The sequence below is a fragment of the Lasiodiplodia theobromae genome (genome assembly GCF_012971845.1).
Source record: "Lasiodiplodia theobromae strain AM2As chromosome Unknown scaffold_50, whole genome shotgun sequence".
Classification (NCBI taxonomy): Eukaryota; Fungi; Ascomycota; class Dothideomycetes; order Botryosphaeriales; family Botryosphaeriaceae; genus Lasiodiplodia; species Lasiodiplodia theobromae.
In genome coordinates, this window is record NW_023336531.1 from 120,149 (window position 1) to 145,735 (window position 25,587).

Sequence of the window (25,587 nt, forward strand, 5' to 3'; positions counted from 1 at the left end):
ACAGGTCGACCCTCAAACATAACTCACTACTGCAAATATGCGACCGTTGAGACATGCAGCGGGCCAATGCTCTTCTTTGGGCCTCACTAGTACCCGTTTTGAATTGCTGACGGTTAAATCCTTCCGCACGCCTGAGAACAGCCAAGCTTTTTTGGGGGCCAAAGTAAGAATCATTCGAGTAGCCAGTCAGGAAACAGTAATTTCAAGCGCGATTCGACAATCGAGCACGTTGAGTAAGCAATAAATGGGCCTTGCCCTATACGAAAAAAGAAGGGATCCTAATGAGTATATTGCTCTCCGGGATCTTCCACTTTGGTGTCACGGCTTCTGGAAATTCCGTAAATCAATGTTGACTACGCATGCATTTTCAGAAATTCAAATTCACGTCATTAAGAAACCATCATCACGTGAAATTGGAGAGCGAACAACTCGATATTCCTTGGCTATATAGCTTAGAGAAAGGTTTGAGACGTCCAGCCAAGAAGATCTTCCCCGGTCACCCAGCTGATTTCAGTCTGCTCTTAGTCGCAGATTTTCAGGCAGTCCTTGCCCTCTGGGTTGGGCTGGCAGGTGGTGGCAAAGCCATCATGATCACCAGCGTTCCTACCCGTGGGGGTCTAAAAGAAGAGTTCATTAATAAAATGTATTCCAATAATGCACCTACTACTTTCTTACCTCGCAAAGGCACTCATTAGCGGCACAGTCTGTCTGGCCACCATCGCGCCTAATGACGTTGGCGGTGGTGAAGCTTGCGAGAAGCAGAGAAATGATGGTGGTCGTGAGTCTCATCTAATATTTTGCAGTCAGTCAGGGCAAATTATTACGGGACGCGAGGGTGGGATTTTTGACTACCGTGATGCAAATTCCTGGACAGATGGTTTGCAGATGGAAATTTTGGCTTGTCGGAGAGGAATGAGCAATGAAGGTGACCTGGCTGTGGTTCTGGAGAGGAGAAGGAGAGAGGACATATCGCAACCCTTTTATATTCGTAGCGAGCTCTAGAGTACCAGTACTAACTCAGTCCATGTCGCCTGAAAGTCAGCCCTCCGTGAATATTCGGCTCTTGTCAGCATGATACGAGTTACGAGTAAGTCAAAATAAAAGACTCAAGGAGGCCTGATCGCATGGAGTGTGGATGAGTCGCATCGAGAGTACGTGACTTCGTTTACGACGTCATCCTTCTCCACACCTTGGCAGAAGGACAAGCTTTTACTATACCCCATAGAAAAAAGCTTGGTCGAGTTGGAGAGCCGGAAATTAAGAAACGACTCGGAACGCATCGAGATCGTGCGGATCGGCCCTTCGGATTGGCTTAGAGCCAATGGCTGCACGGTACGCCTTACCAGCACACACCGCACCATTTGGGAGAATCGAACAATGGCGTACTTAATTTACGGGATGAAGAACTCATTCTCGTTGATTTAGGCACGTAGCTGTGTTGTCACCGGCTGAAGACACTGTCTGGACATGCTGAATGTGTCCTTAGCACATTCTACGAATCACGAGATATGCGGTGAAGCAGCTGTGGAGAAAATCGCGCACAGTGCCTTGTCACTTTACCCTCGGAAGGTGTCGGATGTCTTGCACGAGCCGAATGACATGATAGCGTACTCGTACTGCCCATAGCGCGTTCCAGAGTGAGCATGTGCCCCTGCGGCGCAGCATGATCGGCACTCTGCGCCTGCACACCCACAGCGGAATGAGTCAGGCACCAATCTTTGGGGAAGTCAAAGCAGACATCCCGTCAACCGTTTCATATACCTTTGCTCGATTTTTACCATGAGTCAAACACTAGAAATTCGAATCATCCCTCGCATTAGGGAAGGAAGCGTGAATGATCGGGCTGCGGGAGAAGGGTTTATATTTTCCTACCAAAACAGTGAGTATAGATACTCAGTATCATTCCGCCCAACCAATATCAACACCGAATCGTCACCTACCGCTGTCGGGGTGGCCCTCCCACCACCCCAGACTTAACACACTACCCTCTACTACCTCTTTCCAGTTCGATATATCCCAATTTCAGGGTTCAATATGCTGTACCTTCGCAAGGAGCTCGCTATCGTCGAAAAGACTCATGCTCGCAGCTATACTGCCCGGGTATTTCGGTAGTACTTTCATATCTCGGTCCAAAAGACGCGAAATCATGTCACAGATGGCGATAATCAGGAGAAGCGCATCAAGGATGCGTGTAAATATTGGAATCTGTATTAGGCATAGTAGAATACTATCAAACATCTTTCCGTTCATTGACCTGTTCATGTATTCTGCCGCTGGCGGTTGGCTTGTATTAAAAGTACTTCACGGTGGGCTCTGGTATCTTTTCATGGCCTGCTCTATGAGCTAGTTCCAGAGGCGTTCCATTTTCGAAATCGGTTTTCCCGTGTTCTACTTACGGTCTTACCGATTAGGGCTTCGATTGGCGTTCGGTTGTATGCATAAATGATAGCCTGGAAGAATTTGTCTACGTAAGGTGAGGTCTTCAGACCAGGGTGGAATCTGCTTGCAGCAACTCTTGAAGTCTTCGCCTAAGTCTCTACGGACTTTCGGTCCGGTGAAAGACGTCTGTAACTTCTCACAGAACTCAGGGACAGCCGCGCCTTCAACACATAGAACCATGTTCTTGTTGAGGTCCACAATTTAACGATATTGGATACTCCTTCAGACCTTCTGCTTTTCATAGAGGATACAATACTCTCGCTGATGGTTTCTGGAGTGTTTCTACCAAGAAGGAGATGGATTCTGGTATTGAAAACTTCAATTGAGCTGTAAAATAATTATGCACGCAATGTCTGAAAGACAAAAACGTTGGCTATGTGATGGAGAACAATGATTTTAATGACTAATACTACGACAATCCATACAACGCAATCTCTCTTCAGTAGTAGTGCCTATCAATCCAAGAAGAGCGAGAGAACCTTCAGTTTATATTAGATACTAGAGAGCGGTGAGTGAACAAGCATCCAAGCAATTTCTTGGACGAATTTTTGCTTTTCCTTTTCGGTCTTGTCAACAACCCTGTCGATATTGAACAACTGGCCCACGAGGAGGAATTTACCCCTGCTGGCGATGTCTTTAGGTATCCTACCGAAAGCCTTTTGCATTTCATCGTGCGACTTCAGCTTCTTGAAGTCATCCATCGTGACGGACCCATCTGTGTTGAGCGGTTTGGTCAACTCAGTGCGGAGGGCGGCAAACTGGACGCAGTGCAGGATGAGCGCGGCGAGGCCGGACGCCAACGCCGTGGCAACGCTCGAGCCGGTCAGCAGGTTGCAGCTGTCTAGCGGAACCTGTTCCGGGCGCTCGCGGAGCACGTTCTGCCCCGGCATGATGAAGTTGACCGGTATTTCGCCCGTACTGTCTGTCGGCTTTCGATACTGCGTGGCGGCGCCGATCTTGAAGCGCTTCTCGGTGCACAGGCCGGGAAAGCTGTTGTCGTTGGAGATCTGATCATTGGCGGAGCAGAAGAGTAGGATGTTCGCTTCGACCGCTTCGTTGATTGCCTCCCGCAGCTGCTTGAGGCTCCCCACATTCGAGACCGTCTCTTCGATGGTCCAAGACATGGAGATAATGTCTACGTCTTGGTGGACCGCCGCGCGTACTGCCTTAGCCGCACTCTCAGCCGTGATGTGCCGCCTACCGTCTTCGCCCAGGTACTCGTCAAGCCTGACAATATACAACTGCGCTTTGGGGCAGACCCTACATATCAGGCTCGCCATAACAGTCCCGTGCCAGCCTTCGGTGACGTAGTAAGGCATCTGCTCGTTTTCCACTCGCTGACAGAAGCTTCGTCCTCCAATAACCTTGCCCTGCAGTGACTTCTCGGTGATGTCGATACCGTCGTCAATAACCGCCACTCGGATCGGCCTTTCCTCCAGTTCTGGATTCAGGTCTAATTTAAGACCCTGTATGAATGTGGCAAACTTATCCATTGTGATCAGCCACTCGTGTTGCTCCTTAGGCTGTTCGGGAGCCATCTTCCGTGGCTGCCGGCTGGCCGTACTCTTCCGTAGTCGTGGATCAAGGCTACATTCCACTTTGATGTCCTCAGTCCTCTCGTCTCTGATATCTTTCCCTTCCTCATTCAAAATCCTCTGGCTCGAGAGCAATCGTCTTTTGAAGTTTTGCATGTCTTTCTGGGCCTTTGCGTCGGTCTCCAGACCCTAGTTCTTTCTCAGCAAAAATGCACGGGAGCGCACTTGGACATCCTTTTCACTTACCCTTTCACCGTAAACGGTCACAGTTCTCAGCCTCTCAAGCGTCACGAGCCCCTCTCGTTCACTCCAGCTGCGCAGGATGGCATCATTCCCTCCCCAGTACAAGACCACAGAGCTGGCCCTTCCTGCCACTGTCCGGATTGTCTCCGAGCTCAGGTCAAACTTCTTCCAGTCCCACGTCTTGAGCACCTCGATGCCTTTGAGCGCCTTTTCAATGCTCTCATCGCTGTGGGACAGCAATTCTGCCTGCTCACCATGCACCCTTATCTCCGAAACGTCCTCGACTTGCAGGTTGACGATGCGCTCTACTTTCTTCTCCTCTTTTAGCCACTTGAATATGTCAACATAGTCGTTCCGGCCCCTACTACTCGTGGCATTGCGACGGGACGCGGCGGGCCCGGTCTTCTCGACCTGCAACATGGGTATGTGCACGTACTGAAGCGTGTCTTCGAAGTCGAGGTATTTCATTCTGTCGAGCACGTCCTTGGTGATGGAAGCGCCAGGGCCGCCGGGAAGGCTGAAGTAGATTTCCTTCACTGTGGAGTTTGTCGTCAGCAAAAGGAAGCAAAACGCCCGCCGGGTTCCGATGGGGCATCTGACTCACCTTCATCCGGCTTGTACAAAAAGGCGAGGATCTTCTCGGGGTCCGTCCGGCCGCACATGAAGCGGATCTTGAGCAGGTTGCGGATGGCTTTGGCGGAATTCTCGGTGACGGGCCCCTTCTCCTTGTCGCCCCCTTTCTCTTTGCTACTGGACTTGTTTTTCTCCGGTTGTGTCATGGCGCTGCCTTTGCTGGGTTTCATACCGCCGCTGACGACTGAGTACTGACGAGTCTTGCCGTTTTCGTGTCCCAGCGGCGCCTCGGTGCGGACCCTTTGTAGCCGTTCACGTGGGGTGGTCCCGGAGTTCGAAGTGTGCTGCTGCGGCATCTCGGGACTCGTTACCGGAGCCTTCTGCTGCGGCATCCGCATGTTTGGAGTGGAGATATCACCGGGGCCAGTGCCCTGTGACTTGTACGATTTGTCGCGGGCGCCGCTGCCTGGCATCTCTGACCCTTGCTCCTTGGTGGCTTTCGGCTTCTTCAGAGCCTCCATGCGAGTCTTCTCATGGTAGCGGTAAACGGATAGTTTTTTGGGGTCGTCAAGCGATACGTTGACATCAAGGGCCGAGTCGCAGCGGTTGATAATCGCCTCGACAACTTTGTACTGGGACTCGGTGCACCGGTTGTACTCGGTGGCAATGTGAAGGGGCGAGAGATCATCGCGGTTCAGCGTGCAGAGCACCTTCGCAGGGTCTTTCATCTTCTCGATGAACTCCAGAGCAAGGGCGGAAGAGATGCTGTGGGTGCCGAGAATGGTGTGCAGGCAGTTGTTCCCGTCTTTAGTCGTCTTCAGCAGGACGTCGTCAATGTCATCCGTGGAGACTGCAGTGAGCATGCCTTGGATAAGCTTCGACCTCCCGTTCTCCAATGCCAGCTGCATTGGCGTCTTCCCACCGTAGTCGTCCTTCTTCATGAGGTGGCCGTGGGTCGCTATTATCTTCCTCATGAGCTCAAGCCATACATCCATCTGCTCTCTCCTGGCATATTTGGCAATTTTGTGCAGAAAATTCGTCTTATCCTCCAGTGCTCTGCCCAAGACCGAAAAGTAGTTCTTGAATATCCCTTGAGCTACTCCTTCTCCTTTGCCCTTCTTGACCGATTGTATTTGATGAATGATATCTTTGAATTGATCTTCAAGACTGACATCACCATTTTCATGACCTCCGTTGTCCGAGTCGCTGTCTGAACATGAATCGTTATCTGGGGGCTGGCATTTGGGTTCGTTGTTCACCATCGTGCCGGTTCGAGGTTGTATTCAAATGGTGCAAATTCTAGGACTAGTTTAGGATGGGGGAACGAAAGATGGTGTTGGAAAGGCCAGAATTCGAACTCACGACTCTGTGATTGAAAAAGTTGAGGGTGCGGCGCGTGAAGCGTATGGAGCGTAGAATCCGCACTACCGCTCACCTCCGCCACTTTTTGAACTTTTCATTGGACCACGATGCGCATTGCGCCGAGATGAGTGACATGCGGGCCGCCCTGAGAGCCCCATTGCCCCGTAATGCATGTCCACCGACACTTTTCAGCTGGCTCTGATGCGGAGGCAGCACCGAGTGATCTGCATCACCACTCCGGCTCCGATTGGGTCCGATACGGATTTACCCGCCGGACCCGCAACGCCTGCTTCGCATCGCTATCGGTGGGGCATGGTCTTCGGAGCTGAGAAAAAAAAAAGATGGACCCGGGCTTGCCGGGATAAGTAGAAAGCTCACGAATGCGACAAATTTTTCTTTGCTTCATCAACTAGTCCTGCAAAGCCAGCTGTTCAAGAAAGCGGAGACCTGAGGGGACGCAAGCAAGCCACAACTCAGCTATGACGGAAGCCAAAGGGCTGGATGCCGAGGAGTTAATGGAAGAGGAACTGGAAAACGAATTCGACATCGGCCTCAACCCCACCGGCGACGACGGCAGCTCCTTCCGCACCGAAAACGACCCAGCCTCACCCTACCAGCGTAAGAACGTTACCGAGCGCAAGGGGGTGGTCGACGTGCGCTGCTCACTTGTCGGCGTCGCTCATGGGCTCCCGCACCCCGATTCTGACGACTTCTTCGCAACCCTCATTCTGCTCAAGTTCACGTTCGCTAGCCGGAAGGAGGGCCGCCGCATCAAGGCGGCGCACATTTCGCTCCAATTCGCCGCGATGGATCAGGGCGGCGATGACCCCGAGGTGGCAAAGATCGCACCGCATGGTAGCTTCCACCTCGTACGCACGACGCAGCAGGAGGACGAGAAGCGCAGCCTGGGGCTAAATATCGGCGCCCCACCGCTCGCGGGCATCCAGGCCAGCGCCGAGCTGGGTTGGGAGAAGAACGTGAGCCGCGAGACAAGCGATGCTACAAAGCTCGTCGGGTCGATCGACTTGGTGGGCCGTAACTACGGTGCTGCGGACGCTGCGTCGTGGTCACTGATGGAGAATGGCATGACAAAGGCCGGTGTGCCAGCGTCCATGTGCACCGCAATACTGCTTAAGCGTCGCGATGAGAAGCCGTTCCGGTGCGCGTTCAAAATCAAGGCAACCGTGGACTTCCTAAGCTCGGTCCAGAAGCTCTTTGGATCGAGGCCTAAGGACGATCCTATCTGGTTTAATCCCGCAATGGAGCCTACAGAGAACCTGCAAAAGTACGACCCCGACTCGCTGGAGGCGGTGAACATTGAGGAGCTGGCGAGCGTCGCCTTTCCGACGGCGCTGGATGGCGCTGGCGAACACGTCTGAGCAGATCTGCACAGCAGGCAGCTGAACAATTGGTGGAGTACTGGGTGAGTGGGAGCTCCCCGTCCAATCGGCAGTGTAGATTCATGGGACATTTGAACAGATGTATTTCACTAGAGTGTGTAGATCAATCGTATTGTGTGTCTACGTGTCCGAGCTAAGGTCGCAGTTGAGAGGGGCCGGGTCAACTTCCGAAAACGGTATATAACCAGGGCATCGGGTTTGGGGGCGAAAAGAGGCGTGGGTCTCCATCAGCCGCACGGCGAGCCGCATCTCGCAGAGTCTGCTTGCACTCTTTTACTAGCATATCGAGCAAAAAAGTTGCTTATTGCTCAAAGCGAATTCCTAGCTATCTGGTTCTTTCCAGCCTCCCACCACACTAAACATGTCGAATGCGGCCGAAGAGAATGGAATCACTGCCTCGGGCTCCCCAGATGATAGCTCCGTCAGCTCCGAGAGCGATGCTGGCGATTCTGGTGACGATGAACTCAATTCCGCTGTCCATGCTTCTAACATAGAGAATAAATTGGAGAGATCAGGAGAAGAGGAACTCGGTTCGCAGTCAACTGTTTACAATGAAGACCAAGGTGATTTTGAGTAAGTTGTCCACGTTCCGTCCTGCAATCAGACCAATAATGTGAATTGATTTCATGCAGCATCGTCACGGTCCATGGTCTCTATGGAGATAACCAAACAACATGGGAGACTCATGATCCCGATACACGAGAATCTCTGAAAGGGCTACTCAATCTTGGAGATCATTTCAACTGTCGCCAGCTCAACTACAGCTACACTCCCGATGAATCAGTCCCCTCCAGGGATGAAATATTTTCTGAAGCATTTGGTCTACTACGCTACATCATGGAAGCGAGACGTGCATTGAGGCCAGTATGTGTGTTGCAACACATGACGATTTCGATTACTGAGGAAGGCCGTAGGGCGCTCTTCGGCCGATAGTTTTCATTTCCCACGACATCGGAGGAGCTATCGTCAAACGAGTATGAATCCCGTCCAACCGCACGGCCGTCCGGATATTCAATGCTTACCGTCCCAGGCATTATTTGTTGCATGCACAACTCCAGAATTTGTTGACGTTGCGCATTCTGCGCGATTGCTGGTACCATTCCTTATTCCTGGGAGAGTCCAACATGGATGACTACGATCCTGACACTTGCAGATATTCTTCGGTTACCCACATCGGTCTCGCAGCTTCCAGGAACTAACAGATGCACTCGCTCGGCTCGTATTCTCCTCACCCGAGAAAGTGTCGTCATGGAGCAAAGGCGTCGTTCAGACCCATCAGCTGGCCAAAACCATCGTCGAGTGCAACAATGGCTTTGTAGAATCGAAGATGCTGCTCCATGCGAGCATCCTCAACATCTTTTCCGAAAAGCCAAAAGTCAACGAGCAAGTATGCCTTCCTACGCCTCTAGTAATAGGACTTTTGACTGATAGATCGTCACTTGAGATTTTTGACAAATACATGGCAACGATCAATCTAAGTACGGAGGCCAGAACCGGGATCGTCGTAGGACATGGCAGCCTCACCCGTACGGCAGAAGACCAAGAGCTTTGGGGCATCTTGGTCAACAACATCCAGTGGTTTCAAAAAAATTACCTGCGCAGTGAGTTTTGCCCGTATCTCTGCTTACATCATCTATGGAAATTAATATCCCCACCTCCAGCAGGCGATGGGAAGCCCGACCCCAGCCTCGATGTCTTCGCATCCTGTGCTCCTCCGCTATACCCCCTGACCAAGGCGGGCTATACAGAGCCCGCGTGGCTCACGCGCCACCCCGCCTTTGCTGAGTGGGAACAGAGCGCTGTGCACAGTATCCTCCTCGTCCGGGGCCCGCGCGACGAGTCAGATCGCCTTGCTGAGTCCGTCTTCGCCTCGACGGGCCCCTTGCGGTGCGATTGGGCAGTCTACTTCTCTTTTGATCGCTACGACGCCCGCCGCAACACGGTCAAGGCGTTTCTGCTGTCCTGCATCGCGCAGTGGGCCCGCGCCGGTCAAGCATCCCCGCGTGACGCCGGCATGCTGCGTGAGCGTGCCATCTCCGGTGCCAGCACTGCTGATGTGTTCGATGCGTGGCGGCGGATGCGCATGGGGGGCGCACAGGGGGGCAGGACGCTGGCTGTGCTGAGCAATGTGGGCGAATGTGATGATATGGTGCCTTCCTTCTGGAGCCAGATGGCGCGACTCTTCACCACCACCGAGGCGGTGGCGTGGAAGTTTGTGGTGTTCGCCAGGCCGGACGACAACCTTGATGCGGGGTTCAAGGAGTGGCCTGCGATCAGTGGGGATGCATTCCCCACGGGGTCGGATCATGATGTAGATCGGGAAGTTCGATCGGCCGTGCCCCAGTTGCTCGATGCAGACTACACAGCGGCGGCGGAACGGACACTGTGTAAAGCAATTGCGGACAGGTGCGGAAGAGATGTTGGATTGGCGCGGTTCATGACCGGCCAGCTTCGACGAATGTCGATGAATCCGGAGGCCATCACAGCGTCCGTGGCGAAGCTGGTTGAAGACACTCTGGACAGCATCACCTGCGAGGGGAAACAGGAGCTTGTTGCAATAACGCTTAGCTGGGTGCTCTGCGCCTTCCGTCCGCCCAGCCTCGCCGAGTTGGCGGCTGCCACTGGTGCGTCATGCGACCTCGCTCGGGTGCTGGACGAGTTGCTGCCTGGTATGCTTGACACATCCGGCAGCAACGTCCGGCTCTCGCATGCTGAGGTGCGTGCCTTCCTCCAGACAGCCACAGGCAGCTGGTACGCTGTGGAAAGCACCGCGCACTCGACAATCACCCGAACCTGCCTCAACCACCTCACCAGCACGACCAACGAGCGTCTCTCAGCTCTCTGCGATCCCCACCTCGGCGTCTGGGCGACCCCGATCTGCAAGCCTCAGAATGACCTTACGGCCTACGCGGCTGAGTACTGGCACGAGCACTACAAGCTCGCTGCAGACAGAGACTCCTTGGGAAGATGCGTGCAAGACTTCCTGCAGAATAGCACCCAGGTGAGCAGATGGGGGAGAGCCCGCTGGGCAGTGGCGAATCCGATAACGCGGACACCAGACAGACAGCTGTCGCCACTCGCCCTCATCGCCTCCGTCGGACTCGAAGAGGTCTTCGATGACGTCTTCGACCAACTCCAAGGTGACGAAATCGCCGTCCGCTCCGCCCTTATCGAGGCCTGCAGGAACGGGCACGGCAACTTGGCCCTGCGCATCCTGGCTTCTGTCAGCAGCAGCGCCCAGCTGGACGCCTCAACCGCCAACGCCGCGCTGCTTGCCGCCGCCTCTCACGGAGAACACGAAGACTTCCAGCTCGCCCTTGTTGAGCATGTTTCTGATCATCTCGGCCCGGACTTCATCTGGCCGCCTCAGCTCCTCCTGCGCGCCGCCCACCTCGGCCACACCGCCGTAGTACAAGCCCTCATCCAGAGGGGCGCGAGCGTAGACGTCGCCGACAAACTCCCTGCCAAACAGGGCCCGCTACACGCCGCGGTCGTCGCAGGCCGTATGCAGGTGGCCATGGTGCTGCTTGATGCCGACGCAAGCATCGCCAGCGTGCGCGACGCCAACGGCCTGTCACCCTTGTGGCTCGCCGTCGTCAACGGGCACGCGGATGTGGCCACGGTACTTCTAGATCGGGGCGGCGTGGACCAGGAAGCAGAAACGGAAGTCATCGTGGAAGCGTGCCGGCTTGGGATGCACGCGGCGGCACGGTCGCTGCTGGCGGCGAGGAATGCCGGCTCGTTGCAGATGGCACTGCTGGCAGCGGCGGAGAGGGGGTTTGTGGAGTGTGCGAGGGCGTTAGTGGACTATGGGGTCGATGTGAACGGACAAGAGGAAGATGAGACGGCGCTGTACAAGGCCGTTGTGGGAGGACATGGCCGGATGTGTCGGTTTCTGCTGCAGAATGGCGCGGACCCGAATTGCAGTGGCCAGCGGGGTCCAGCCATCGTCGTGGCGGTGGAGAACAACCGTCTTGACATTGTGGAGCTCTTGGTTCAGCACGAAGCTGAGGTCGACGCCCGAGACAATGAGCACTCCCCTACCGCTCTGATGGCGGCGCTCGAAAAGAACGTTGAGATGGTCTGGTACCTACTCCAGAACGGCGCCGATGTCGACGCCACTATGGACTCCGATCCGGTCATCTTCAAGGCGGCTGGCGGCTCCGATATTGACATCCTGCGGGCGGTAGTAGACGCGGGTGCGGCGCTGAACGTGACCAGCCGGGACGGCTGGACGCCTCTGCACGGCGCGTTCGAGCGGGCTGGGCACACGCGACTCCTTCTCAGGGCTGGTGCAGACATTGACAAGCTCAACGTCGGTAACGGCAAGTCACCGCTGTACCTTGCCGCCGAAGTGAACAAGCCGGACGTGGTTGATGCGCTGCTCGAGTTCAAACCTACACTCGACTTGCGCTGCCCGACGGCGAGCTCCCCCAGCTCAACCGCGCTCATCGCCGCCGTCAAGAACGGCTGTTTGGAGGTAGTCAAGAAGCTGCTTGCCGCAGGCGCCTCGCCCGACGTCCAGACGGACAGCGGTGCCTCCGTTGTCCACTTCGCTGTCGACCAGGGTGCGGACATGCTCGCCACGCTACTCGAATCCGAGCCCAACCTTGACCTGACTGACAGATCGGGTGACACGCCACTCAATGACTTCCTCGAGTATGATGAGCCCAGTCTAAGCATCGTGCGGCTTCTCGTCGGTGCCGGTTGTGACGTGAACAAATTCAACCAGCACGGCGCCACCCCTCTGCACAAGGCCGTCGCGAAGGAGAACCTTGACGTCGCACGCTTTCTTCTCAAGTGTAGCCGCGCCGACATCGGCCTCGCTCCCGGCTCGTGGGGTGCGCCACTGCACACGGCGTGCTACCTACCCACCGCTCCGACTAACGCCGTGTCTCTGCTGCTAGATGCGGGTGCCGACACGAACCAGGTGAGCAGCCATAATGGCACACCGGCGTGCTTCTTGTGCATGCGCGTTCACAAGCACGGCTACTCTCGCGAGACTGAGGACGATATCGAGGCAGTGCTCCGGCTACTGCAGGACAAAAGCAGCAAAAAGCTCGACCTCAACCTCGCCGGTGGCGTCTTAGGCACCCCACTGGTCTCAGCCTGCCTCACCGCCCCGACCACGCGCATGGTTGACATGCTGCTTGCGGCCGGCGCTGACGTTGACGTTGCGGAGCCCGAGACAGGCCGCCTACCGGTGCACCACGCTGCCCAGCGCAGTGTCGACTTTTTTGAGACCTTGGCGGTTGCGGGCGCGAACCTGAGCGCGCGCGATAGCGCAGGCTGCTCCGTCCTGAGCTACGCCTCCCAGAGCGCCTCCCTCGAGCTCGTCAGGCGCGTCTTACAGTGGACCGAAAAGGCGGGCATGCAGCTACTACATGAGGCGGATGTGGATGGCTGGACACCGCTTCACCATGCAGCAAGGGGCTACTTTACGCAGGGATACGCGGTGAGGATGGCATTAATGGCGGGGGAGGACGAGAATGATGAGGATGTGCAGAAGCGGTCGGCTGGCCCTCTGAGAAAAGGCCAGGGAGAAGTTATCAAGTTCCTGGTGCAGAAAGGCGCGGATCTGCGTGCGTGCGTTAGAGGGCCGGATGGGAAGAGGTGGTCGCCGCTGAAGCTGGCGCGGTATCATGGCGCGGACGAGGAGGTCCAGATACTGCTGACGCCGTCAGATGGCAAGGAATGGGTAGATGCGGAGCACGAGGTTAAGGAGGGAACCCCGACGCCGAACAACTGCAATGGCTGCGAATTTGTAAGTGAAAACCATCATCCCCTTAAATTCCGGAAGCCTTCCAAACTAATCGCGGATTCGCACCTTTGTAGAGGGTTTTCGGTTGGCTGTATAAGTGTAAGGTATGCGACGACTTCGATTACTGCTTTAAGTGCTACGCGCGCAAGGACTCTAGTCCACATCGAGATCATGAGTGGGAGCAGATTGGGCCTGAGTTCGAAGAGGAGGAAGAATCAGAGTCAGAGTCGGAAGAAGACGCACGGGACTACGATGACTCTCGCTCTGATTCTAGTTTTAGCTCCAACAGTGATTAAAATATCAGTCCTATCGTTCCTTGGGGATACAGCAGTACACATCGTCAGTTTAATTAGTTATAACCAGACAGCCTGTGATACCTGTTAGTACAGAGATTTTATAAGACTTATTGGTGATTAAGCTGCTGGCGGTCTCGCTAGTTGGTTGATAGTTTGATTCACTTATAAATCATATCAAATGTAGGACCGCACATCCATAGATAATAGAGCTTTGCGTCCGCAATAGCCAGACTATTACATCTTTGAGAGAAGATATTCAAAATCTCCAGTGCGCATAAGACCAGAACGCAGAGGTCTGAGAAAATCAGAAGCATAGTACTTTAAAGAACACGAGTCATTCAGGCCTTGAGATCGTGATCCTTCTGGATTGGTGGGTTCCTCTAATCTACCGTTGCACTATGTCAACTTCATTGGCGAGACAGATTAATATCTTATACTTAGTATTCCTAGAGAATGCGAACTACTTATAGGCGGCGGAATTTTAATTTTTGAAAATTTATAGGGTTTGATTAAGATCGAATCCACAATTTGGCCTCAAGAAAGAAAAGCCGTTTTCTGCTATATGTGGTCTTTTTTTTTTTTTGGCTGCTCAGCCCGGTGCTTGCATTGGACTAGCTGGTTTTGTTACTCCCGCCTTTGTTTATTTCATGTGTGAAGGAATGCAGAGTCTGCCTGAAACGCGGATTGACTGAGATTCCGCGGGTAATAAAATTTAGGTCACACGATTAAAACGCACAAGTAACATCCCTTCGCAGTGACCCTGTAGGAGACGAATACAGTTGAGAGCATAAACTGAGCATTATCTGCAAGCAGCAGTTGTCGCTTAGACTCCGTACAAGGCTGGCGATCGACAGGCTGTCAGCCCCCGAATTCTGAGCCCTGTACTCAATGGCACGGGTTACCTTCCCGCATCAGTGGACGCCTCAGCCCAGGTATTCGGTTTCCGGTCCCTGTTGTCAGGCTTTCTCCGCTGCCGTGTCCTCGATTTAAGCTTTAACGCCTTGCCTTAAAGAAATAAGCTGAGTTCAACAGCGAGGCTTTGGTTTTGTGAGGCGGTGAGTACCTAAGCTACTTATCGCAGTGTTTCAAAAAGGCGAAACAGCCCCGTCACCAGCCCCATCATCGACCTACCTTCTTTGCAACTGTTTTCAGACTTGGCAGACACAAGGAATAAAATAAATCCATCTTCCGCGGTGTTCAACGTCTCCCGCTGCTAACTACTCTTTGCTTACCCCGCGCTCTTCCGTTGCCCACGATTCGCTGCGGCCCCACGTTACACAAGTGTTCCCGCTCAACGTGTCTCGACCTGACCGTCAGCGCGTGCACCTCGTAGCAAACACCGGTCGTAGCACACACCAGACAGTGGGATGCCCACAGAGCATGACTCGCCATGCGAAGAGCGCTCTCCCCCTCAAGCGGGGGTTTCCGCGATGGACCGCCTTCTTCGCCGTGGTCTGGGTCAGCTCGGCGTTCGCTCAGGTGGAACTCATGACGCCTCTCTTGAACTCGAAAGAAACACACTATCCTGTGGAAGAGCAGGTTTCCCAGTCGGGGGTCCGGTTCCGACTTGGAGATTGTCGATATCTCGCACGGCCTGTGGGTAAAGTATGCGCATCGCCCACCCCCCTGCTGCTCCTCGCCAACAATGATACTAATCGCAGCAGGCCCTTGGCGCCGACTTTTCTAATATAACCTCACTCGCTACTGTGGTTTCGATTGGAGCAGAGACCGACATCGATGCCGATTTTGTCAAGAAGAATGTTGAAGACTTCACGGCAAAAGACGACGTTTTCCGAGAGGAGTTCCTTGAAGGCATCATCATCCACGGACTCAACGACAGCTCTGTCACTATCAAGGTTGAAAAATCGGAGCTCCACGAATGGAACACAGAATGGATCAAGGGGCAATTTCCCGGTGACCAGGAGGGGATTCTCCGCCCGGGCCCGTATCTGATAATGTCAGGCGTACCCTACGAAGTCTTCCGCATCATGGACGATGAGAACAAAGCATTTATCCAGTCGACTCTCACCTCCAAAGACTCCAAAACGACTTTCTATCCGGCCGATGACACTTCCGACGATGATTGTGCGCCCGGTATCCTGGTTCCGTCACGGCTCTGCGCAGATCCGTCAATATGCTATCCACTGGACGGCATCAGAGTTGCGGTAAAGGACGTCTTCCACCTGGATGGAATATCCACCTCGCTCAACAGTCGGCCCTATCGGCAAGCTCACTCGGTGCAGAACTATACTGCATCGGCGATCAGCAACCTCGTTGCGAAAGGAGCTCACATCGTGGGAAAAACTCGCATGAGTGCATTCATTCTACAAGAGCACCCGACCCAGAATGTGAACTCCGTCTCTCCTCTCAATCCACGAGCAGACGGGCACCAGATCCCAGGAGGAAGCAGCAGCGGCAGTGCTGCATCAGTGGCCGCCTATGATTGGCTCGATATAGCATTAGGCACCGACGGTGAGAAACCCGCATGGCTGACCGGTACTGTTGCTGATACGTGTTCCAGCAACCGGCAGCATGCGGATCCCGGCACTGGCCAACGGCATCTTCGGCTTCCGAATGACAACTGGCATATTGCCTGTCGACGGCATCGTGCGGCTCTGGGACCGCTTCGATGCTCTTGGAGCGTTTTCCAGAGACTTGACTAAGCTTCACTGCTTCGTGAAGGGCTGGATCACCGGCCAGCCAGCAAAGAAACAACATCCCCAGGTCATTTACTTCGACGACTTTGTGCCTGTTGTTGGCGAAGTGCAGTCGAGAATGCTTGAGGAATTCGCAGCTGACTTCGCCCGACACGGCGGGACCGAGGTCAGGCGGGTTTCTATTGCAGATCACTGGGCATCAAACCCTGCCGAGAATGAGGCGGATCTCGGAGTGTACTTGTTCAATGTAAGTGCTTATCAAATGACTGATTTACATCTAGGCTGACATGCTGTGCTTCAGGCAACAGCTCATGGCTTCTATTACGCCGCGTTCCACGCATTCGACGAATTCAGAGCAGCCTATCGGGAAAAGTACCACAAAGAGCCTTTCATATCCGAGTGCGTCCGTTGGATATGGTAAGAACACAACCACCTGCAACCTGCCGCAGCTACGCTGACAACACACAGGACACAAGGCTCAAAGGTAACCCTCGAAGAGCACCAAGAAATAGAAAGGCGGCTCGACGTATTCAGAGACTGGTTCACAAAGAAATTCTTTTCAGCACCTGGCGCAAACACCATTGTGGTCCTCCCCATCGCTGAAGCCAAGCCAAACTATAGAGACGAATACCAAGCGCTGCCAACGGCTCCAACTCCGGGCTTGCGCAACACAGACTTAAGCGCGATTCTCGGAGCACCCGAGCTGGCGGTACCCAGTAAGCCTCTGAACCGAAGCTCTGCGGAACACGAGCAGCTGCTAATGCACAGTTTTAGTTGCGGAAATCCCGTACCAGTCAAGGATCTCAGGGGATGTGGAGATGCTTCCGGTTGTGGCGTCTTTAATGGGCAAGCCGCATATGGACGTGGCACTGATTGCCACGGTGCTGGATTTCTTCAATGCTTCCGGCCGTGCTACAAAAGTAAACACCGGCAAGCGCATGTTTTGACGGAATATCGTGTAGAGTCCATGAGATCTACCTCTCATCCTGTTTTTCGTTCGTCACTCGTTTCCTGTTTGTTGGTCGATGATCAACTGGCAACGAATATCCCCTACGCTGTCTGCAGGTATAAAATGCATTCTTAGAGTTCGGTTCGTGAAAATAGTAGATTTATCAATGCTTCAATAAAGAAAGTAAAAAAAAAAATGGCTCAACTTAGTACGAGAGATCAGCGAAGACGAAAAGTCATGAGCTTGAGAAACCCAAAAGAAATCAGAAGGACGGGAATCGACACCACAAACCAAACCCAAATCCCCATTTTACCACCCGTACCGACCGCGCCCAAGTTCATGCCAAAGAAAGAGGTAGTAAAGGAAAGCGGTAGGTAGAAGAACCCGAGCAAAGTGAGCGCCTTCATCTTCTCCGTCTGAGAAATCGCCTTCTTGGACTCCTCAATGGAAGCCTGACTCATCAGCACAGCAATCCCACTCTTGCAGCGCTTGGAGAGAGTGTGCGCCCTGAACAAGAGTTCTTCGTAATCCCGCATCAGCGAGTGCGCGGCCGCTTCAACGTCTTCTTTCCCGTCCCCTTCTTGAGCGTGCGGCCAGCTGCTCCCGCCTCGGGCTCGAATCTTTTCGATAGAAGAGCGCAGGTCCCGTGTTTGCTTTTCGAGAACGTCTTGGTGATACAGCAGTGTTGACAACGAGTACTGCGTGTTCGACATTGCTGCAAATCCCGTCTCCTCTTCGATGACGCTCTCGATCATGTTGAGGAACTGGCAGATTGCAGAAGCGCAGAAGCCGAATATATCATGCACGGCATAGAAGGCGTCCTTTGCCATCAGCGATTTGTCAAGGAACCTACCATAGTTGCAAGGGAGAAGCGCAGCGCTTTGAGGAAACGGGCCCTTCAGATGGTTTTCGGTGGTTGTAGGAATAGAGCTCGACCTTCGATGCAGTTCTGGGAGGTGCTGGAATGTCGGAAAGAAAGGCGAAGTGACTGGTGTGACCTGTTCGTTGTGAGAGTCAAGCCATGGTCCCTTCGGTCCTTCGTTGAGGTCTCGTCCTGCATCAGTCCAGACAAGAACTGCTTGATTGATCAGCATACAGTAGGCTATTCTCTTGCACATGTATGGGAAATGTACCGATCCACTTGCCGTGCAATTGATGGAGGGAAATAGAGAGGTGCTGCTCAATTGAGAATATCTCAGCATCATGAACGTGATATGATCTGACTATGGAATTTCCAAGAGCCACATTCACGGCAACACTGGATAGGTGAAGATATTGTTTCATTTCTTCTGCCCCCTTGCGTCTGGTTGCGTCGACATGGGCATGGATGTTGGAGTGTCCGTTTGTCCATCTCGTTCCAATTGTTGGAAACTTGAGACGGATAGTATCATGCTCTGCCGAAGGCAAAGGCGGAGAGAAGAAGCACCGCCGCCCACCAAAAGATGGAACAAGCTCCAAGTGTCTCTGGAAAACCACTGGATCCACACTGAGAAACGAGCCCAATCCCGCAAGCCATGACGGAGATGGCTGGCCCTTGAGGAAAAGAATCGAGGAAAGAAGCGGTGTACCCCCGGCGCCCTCTGCGAATAGCTTCTTCAGCTCTTCCACGGTGTGCAGGTGTCGAAGCTGGTTCTCGTCCGAACCGGACATCCAGTACAAAGTTGCAAACTCGCCGGGCCGTTCCACGGGCGCGAAGCGTCGATCTGCGCACGACCCGGAGAAGCCTCTCATCAGAAACTTGGCCAGTCCGTCAAAGTGCTCGCCCGGGTAGATGGACGTAAAGATGTTCCGTTGCGCATAGAGCGAAACCGCATTGGCGTAGTCCCTTGGAGTGACTGCGGCTCTCATTGGTCAGCTTCCGCCGGTCCATGCAGGCTTATCAGACAGGCATTACCTCCCGCACTGGGTGGTGGGGATCTGCAACCATTCGCTGACGGATGCATGGCGGGATTTTGTTTATCGGAGATAGAAAGCGGGGTGGTTTGTTTCACATGCCTCTGCACGACAATGCTCAAAGTGGGGTTAAGTAAGTTTGGCAATGCGGCTCATGTATCCATGTTTCCCGACTACGTTTAACTGCTGCGCATATGATATTTCTGGACAAAGCTTAAAGCCTCGATATTCACGGAGTCTGAGAACCGATGCGGACATGCAGGGCAACAGGCTGACTTCCTGCGAACGACGTGTTCCGGCACAAAATTCTCGCTGGACCCACAGCCTTGCGGCGTCGCCAATGAATCTACCCAAGGCTGAAGGGCACCCTATCACAGGAGCAGAGCCGCATGGAATCAGGCTGTGTAGCACGCATTCAGCCGAACGTAGCCGAGAACTGAGAGTTGCCAAGGATGAGTGCCTGGTGACAGCTTTGCCCCATTACGGTCCAACTCCGCATCGAATGCTTGCGTACATCTTCTACGTGGTTTCAATCGCCACAATCGTCATGCAAGCCGCGTGACAAGTCAGAGAGATCATCAGATGGCTGTGTTCGCTCAGATGTTCATGGGCTGGCGTACAGGAATTCCTGCCCAATGGACCTGCATATAAAGCGTTTGATGGCAGTGCGAGCCACGTCTGAAGAGCTTGCGCAGCGTGGCGATTTCCGAAAGCCTTGCACGTTCACTATTCCAAAAGGCCTTTGGTTCAAGCCAGCCGGTGAGCTCCAAAGGCGATGCTCATCACCAGGATCTCTACTAACTGCGAACAGGCATGGATCCCCACCAAGACGACCGCATTCAGCCGTGGAAGGCTATCGCTTGCAATCTTGGGGCGCAGGAAAGCCAAAGCGAGCCTCGCAGCCGCCTTGCCGAGACAAACGCATTTCAGAAGGGCGAACATATCGTGATTGGGGGCCAAGGCCTTCCTGGTAATCAAAAGGCCCTATACGACACCGATAAATCTCGCTCCACATCAAGTTCATCCAGGCCCAAAGACAGCCAAGAATCGAAGAACGACACAAAGTATAAGGAAGAATCAAAATCATCATCGAGGCCCAAGCCGGGAGAGGATTCAAAAGAGAGGAGGTCAGGCTGAGCGGTCATTATCAGTTTATGATTTTTTATTATCAGACCCCAACCGTTATGACATGCAGGAAACCCCAATCAGTCCTGCTAGTCATAGAACACCAATGCCCGAAGTTCAATGCTCTCCCGACCACAGTCAGTATCATTTTCCAATGGATTCGAGAATGATGAATGAGGGGTGCCTTCATGTACGTAAATTAGTGTCGGGCCGTGTTAGATTTTGGAATTGCATACCTGTTTGCCCTGACGAATCTGATTGCAGAAAGACCCATGCTTCGCTAGGAGCTTGATCCCGCACGTAGTAAAATCTGTGCCTTTTCGAGTAGTGCACTTGATAGGACTCCACGACGGTATTGCTGAGTACAAGATCTCGGGCTTGGAGATCGCTTGCCGGATCAACTGTCTGACTACTACACAGACAGAGCGGCCATCTCTTGACTGGGCCACGCAATGGCTTCCATACACTGTGGAAAATTAGTATGCATGATGTTGATGGTCAAGGCCACTTGCGCACTTTACAAATTGAAATCGCTTCGCAGACATTTCTTTCCAAGACGACGGATTGAGGTTCTGCACCTGCTGTCTCGTCCAAGCAGGCGTAGTATCTTTCAGGTAAGTCAGTGGATGCGCATAAGCTCTGCGATTCTTCCTACCGATGTGAAGAATTGTCGAGGGCTGTTGATGGTCGTAAGGTTCGCCTGTAGATATCGGAAAGCTCTCGTGGCTCCGACGCACCTGCCGGTTTCAGTGAGCATACGGTAGGGTCGTGATAGTGCAACGTACCAAAAAGTCAAAAACTTGTACTCTCGACGCACCAAGAAATTCTTTCAACGATTCCGCCGCAGGTGGGAGAAAGTATTTCTCAATCTTCTCCTCGTTGTCAAATTCATCCGGGCTCATGTCTACATCCAAATTCATCAATGAAAACCCATCTTGTTTCATATTAAAGTCACCCAGTCGATCTCGGATATCAGCAACCTTGATGCCATCGTTCCTTTCCATAGATATGTTTGTTTTGGGAATGCTCACAGGCTGGTCAAGCGCGAGCAAGTATGGTTTTTCGTGATCCCACAGCTTGTCTCGTGGGATCATGTAAAGATAGGTTATAACATCTTCAGCCATCTTGATTCGCAAAGCGCTTTGGAGCCAACGTCTGTGGGCAGCTGAATTTATCGTCGAGAAATAAATGTAGAATTGTTCCAGCGTAAGCTTCTTTGATTAAGTGGTCAAGTTTTTCTATTCGTTGCTCCTCGGTACATGCAAGGATTCTCAACTAATGCTTATCGTGCAGCGAGCTTGGGTCCACCAGCCAATGAGCTACGTTTACGTAGGCTGACGCCATAGTATGCGCGGCTGCGCACACCGGTTCATGGCGCATGAATTCCATTTTCGCGTGGCTCCACACAACCCGCGCATGTTATCTTACTGCAGCAGCGCACATGAGGTGTTGGCGCCCGACAGCCTTGTGCGGGGTAGCCTCATCGCTCATGGAGCAGGATTGGGGACCCCTCTGCCCAACGACCACTGCTGCAATGCCCAACGCACTTCCTCCCAGGAGAACCAGCCATGGACCGCCGGCCAGAGCTACGTCGGAAGCTTCGGGAGCTATCCCGGGGAGGAGACGCTCGGACTTTGTGAGACCCCCCAGCCAAACATGGTGATGCTGCGTGCTCATTGTCTGGCAACAGAGTGATCGCTGTTCCTGGAATCGGAGTCTTGCCCCCAGAAGACTGGCGAGATGGATCTGAGAGAACCTGGCTGGAAGCAATGGCAGATGAATCTTTTCCCAACCCCGCAATCTACGCTTTCGACCATGGGCTTGATCCGGAGGGCTCGTGCACGTGGACAGAGGTTTTCGAACAAGGATCAGAGCTACTAGAGGCACTTTTACTTCTCAAAGATGAGGATCAGGTAGCTAATCCACCTGCCCCTCGTAACTTCCGATTTCTCATGATAATTAGATTCGATCATGTCCAACAATCTTTGTTGCTCACAGCAGTGGTGGAATTATCTTGAAGAAGGTAAGAGTTCTTGAACTTAGCAAGTGAATCCGCTGATCCACTTAGGCTCTTTGTCTTGCCTTCCAACGTGGCTCGCAGCTTCATGCTTTCACAAATGCTATTGCTGCAATCATCTTGTTGGGGACACCACACTCGAGAAATGACAAAGACAGGTGCTGGAACAATGCACAAGTCCTCTTGAGACTCCGCCAGAGGTATAGAAAGAGACACATAGTCTCGAAAGAGGATGCTCGAGAACTTACAAAAATGTCCACACAATTTGAAGAAATCGCCTCAGACCTACCCATCCTATCAATATGTGAAAATATTGCCACACTACTGAAAGGACTTCCATTTCAGTCTCCAAAAGTCAAAGTAAGTATGCTACAGAGGGCTTTAAACCCGTCCCGGCCACTGCTGATTGCGCCGCAGCTGACAGCGAATGGGATGGCAAAAACTGAATCCCGCCTTGAAGAATACCTTGAAGTTTCCACAGATCATTTCAACCTCTGCAAAATTCGGCCCTTCGGAAAAGATTTCCACACAATCAAGAGATTTCTCCGCCCAGCCATCGAAAGCGCCCAAGATCGAATCCAGGAGAACATAGGGGACTGTAAGTTCCCCCAAATGCGGAACGATTGCACTACTCTGATTGTTTGCTGCAGATAGCCCTCCGCAAGTTCTAGACGAGCTGACTCTTGCAAGCCTCTCCAACTCGCAGCTTCCTACTCCCGCAGACGAAGGTCAGTTTTCAAAATACTACAAGTAGCCATCACAGCTAATTATTGTATAATTACAGTGCAACAAGGTGTAAGCCATCACGCAACATTCCATACGATACCGCGAATAGACATATTACCCCATGTCCCAGAGCTTTCATTTGTTCGGAGAGACCCTCAACTGCCACGACACATGGTGCCCTTCACGCGGAACAAGGACTTCTCTGGCCGCCGTGATGTTCTTGAGGAATTGGAAGAATTCCTACTGCCTCAGCTGTCGAACCAGTCCACCGAAGACTTTCGTGAGGAAGGTCTATCAACATTTGCATTGTGCGGTCCAGGAGGCATGGGAAAAACCCAGATTGCAGTCGAATTTTGCTTATCTCACCTGGATGACTATGATGCTATTTTCTGGCTCCACGCCGACGAAGCACAGGTATTGGCCAGCGAATTTAGCAGGATTGCGATCGAGCTTGGCCTTGTGCCAGAAGTATCCCTGGATGCCAAGGACTTGGACATTACCCGCGAGATGGTCAAGGGCTGGCTGGCCAAACCCGTTCGATCTTACAAAAGACTGGAGAACGGACCTGACGGAGAGGCTTCATGGCTTCTCGTCTTTGACAACCTGAGCAGTCATGATCTTCTAGTAGACTTTTGGCCTCCAATTGGAAGCACGGGGTCTATTCTCATCACGAGTCGAGATCCTCTGGCGAAGACGAAGCTTTATAACTCGGCGCACGGCAGGGCTCTGGAACCACTTAGCACCCCTGACGCCATTTCTCTGCTGCTGAAAGCTACGTGGCGCGAGAATGAAGCTAGTGAACACAGTTGGGCTGAGCAGGTGGTTCAGAGACTTGACCGATTCCCTCTTGCCTTGACGCAGATGGCAGGCGTCATGATTCGCCAGGACCTTTCGTTTCAGGAATTTGTGTCCCGTTATGATGAGGAAGAAGCTCACCAGGAACTATTCAGCCTCTCCTTCGAGTCCAGAAACCGACCAGAATCTTACGTGCACACAATTGCATCTGTCTGGGCTCTTCAGGGATTGCGTCACTCGTCCGCTCTTCTCAGTGTCCTGTCATTCCTTGATCCAGATGGCATATCTGGCAGAATGTTGGAGGCTTCAGTTGGGAAAGTTCACTGCTCTGGATATCCGCGGACCATGACCGAGTACCAAGACGCTAGATTCGAGCTTTGGAAGTCTTCACTGATTTCAAACTACCGAGAATCTCAGACCATTACGGTTCATCGACTGATTCAGGATGCCGCACGGGCAAAGCTTGACCATCAAAGCTTTATTGAACATTTTGGTACGGCATGCCTCATCGTTCTGAATGCATGGCCCAAGGCGGGGCTTGCAGTTCGTCAAAGCGTTGCGCGTTGGAAAGACTGCGAAGAATTATGTCCGCACATTACACGCCTCAAGAGTCGGTTTGAGCGAAGTCCAACGTCTACCAAAAATGAGTTAGTCCAAAACATCGACTTTGCAGAACTGTTGAACGAACTTGGATGGTATGCACAGTCCCATCCACCCTTGGGCCACTGCTGATCACAGACAGGTACCACCAAGAGCGTGGAATGAATGAGCCAGCCATAGGATGTTTCAAGCTCGCACAAAGCAACCTCTACTCTTGTTTCAATGGCAGGGATAATTCTTCAGCTACTGACGACGTTGATAGAGCCCGCATTCTATTGGCTGAAACGCATCGAAACATGGGCTGCAATGCGGCAGAGATCAACCAAGGGGAGCTGGCCCGACACAACTTCCAGATCTACAACAACATGATGATAGAAGCATCTCAGGCTCCAACTGCTGAGGCTGACCCCCGGCTTCCCATCTCTTATTTTGAGCTAGCCACGGCGCACATCATGTTACGGAATTGGGATGAATCCATGCGCTGCAACCATGCAGCTCTTGAAGAAGCGGCCAAAATTAAAGATGTGACGAGGTTAACGCCGATTCGGACTTTGACGCTTACAAATCTTGCTTGCGCCTGTCTTCTGACAGGACGAACCGAGGAAGCATTGGGCCATGCGTCAATGGCGCTAAAAGAACGCGAGGCTCTCTATGGTCCCAATGACCGCCAGTCTATGATGTATGATCATCCATGTCGTCCTACCCTCTTAACAATGCTAAATTCAGCTTCACAGAACCGGAAGAGTGCTTTCGGCGCTTGGCAACATCCATGCCGCACTGGGCGATGCGAATCAGAGCTATCAATTCCACCACCGTTCTATGATCCACTTCCAAGAGACCATCGGCAACTACCATCACAGAACAGCTGACATGTGTTGCAAAAACGCTGCTCACCTGGCCAAACGTAGAGAGCTGTCTGAAGCGCTGTAAGACGCAGTCCAACCACTTGCAATAGTCCTGTCGCTGACACGCAGGAAAAAAGAGCCTTAGTAAATCAGGCGTTGGGAATTTACCGCAATCAGCATCATTATCGGGGAGAGCGGGCGCGCGCACATTGGGTCAAACACGTTGTTCACCAAGGCCTGAATCAACAAGAAGAAGCTCGGCTTGCACTCAGTTCTGCTTTACAACTATACAGAGATGTGAGGCCCGAAGACACACGACAGCTGGCGGATCTGAAAGATAGCGACTTCGATAGCGTGGTCCATTATTGGTC

General features: G+C 52.9%; 6 protein-coding genes across 6 annotated transcripts; 4 read left to right on the plus strand and 2 right to left on the minus strand.

Annotated features, from left to right (window-relative positions):
* Positions 1–2,930: 2,930 nt before the first annotated feature.
* Positions 2,931–6,052, minus strand: LTHEOB_11556 (uncharacterized protein; the record flags this gene model as incomplete). Its single annotated transcript, XM_035508325.1, has 3 exons — positions 2,931–4,163; positions 4,221–4,753; positions 4,822–6,052. 3 exons carry the CDS (start codon positions 6,050–6,052, stop codon positions 2,931–2,933), a joined length of 2,997 nt encoding a protein of 998 aa, XP_035365879.1.
* Positions 6,053–6,631: 579 nt separating this feature from the next.
* LTHEOB_11557 (uncharacterized protein) lies at positions 6,632–7,531 on the plus strand (the record flags this gene model as incomplete). The annotated part of the gene is made up of 1 exon (XM_035508326.1): positions 6,632–7,531. The coding sequence occupies one exon, from the start codon at positions 6,632–6,634 to the stop codon at positions 7,529–7,531; it is 900 nt and encodes a 299-aa protein (XP_035365880.1).
* A 382-nt stretch (positions 7,532–7,913) lies between these two features.
* Positions 7,914–13,609, plus strand: LTHEOB_11558 (Ankyrin domain protein; the record flags this gene model as incomplete). The annotated part of the gene is made up of 8 exons (XM_035508327.1): positions 7,914–8,125; positions 8,185–8,416; positions 8,467–8,526; positions 8,706–8,939; positions 8,997–9,030; positions 9,088–9,153; positions 9,214–13,316; positions 13,388–13,609. 8 exons carry the CDS (start codon positions 7,914–7,916, stop codon positions 13,607–13,609), a joined length of 5,163 nt encoding a protein of 1,720 aa, XP_035365881.1.
* A 1,380-nt stretch (positions 13,610–14,989) lies between these two features.
* On the plus strand, positions 14,990–17,213 carry LTHEOB_11559 (Glutamyl-trna amidotransferase; the record flags this gene model as incomplete). The annotated part of the gene is made up of 6 exons (XM_035508328.1): positions 14,990–15,214; positions 15,274–16,081; positions 16,131–16,513; positions 16,568–16,683; positions 16,735–16,982; positions 17,041–17,213. 6 exons carry the CDS (start codon positions 14,990–14,992, stop codon positions 17,211–17,213), a joined length of 1,953 nt encoding a protein of 650 aa, XP_035365882.1.
* Positions 17,214–17,433: 220 nt separating this feature from the next.
* Positions 17,434–19,063, minus strand: LTHEOB_11560 (uncharacterized protein; the record flags this gene model as incomplete). Its single annotated transcript, XM_035508330.1, has 2 exons — positions 17,434–18,290; positions 18,784–19,063. 2 exons carry the CDS (start codon positions 19,061–19,063, stop codon positions 17,434–17,436), a joined length of 1,137 nt encoding a protein of 378 aa, XP_035365883.1.
* A 3,439-nt stretch (positions 19,064–22,502) lies between these two features.
* LTHEOB_11561 (uncharacterized protein) lies at positions 22,503–25,301 on the plus strand (the record flags this gene model as incomplete). Its single annotated transcript, XM_035508331.1, has 7 exons — positions 22,503–22,610; positions 22,668–22,848; positions 22,901–22,978; positions 23,107–24,264; positions 24,445–24,466; positions 24,514–25,050; positions 25,106–25,301. The coding sequence occupies 7 exons, from the start codon at positions 22,503–22,505 to the stop codon at positions 25,299–25,301; spliced, it is 2,280 nt and encodes a 759-aa protein (XP_035365884.1).
* Between the last annotated feature and the right edge of the window lie 286 nt (positions 25,302–25,587).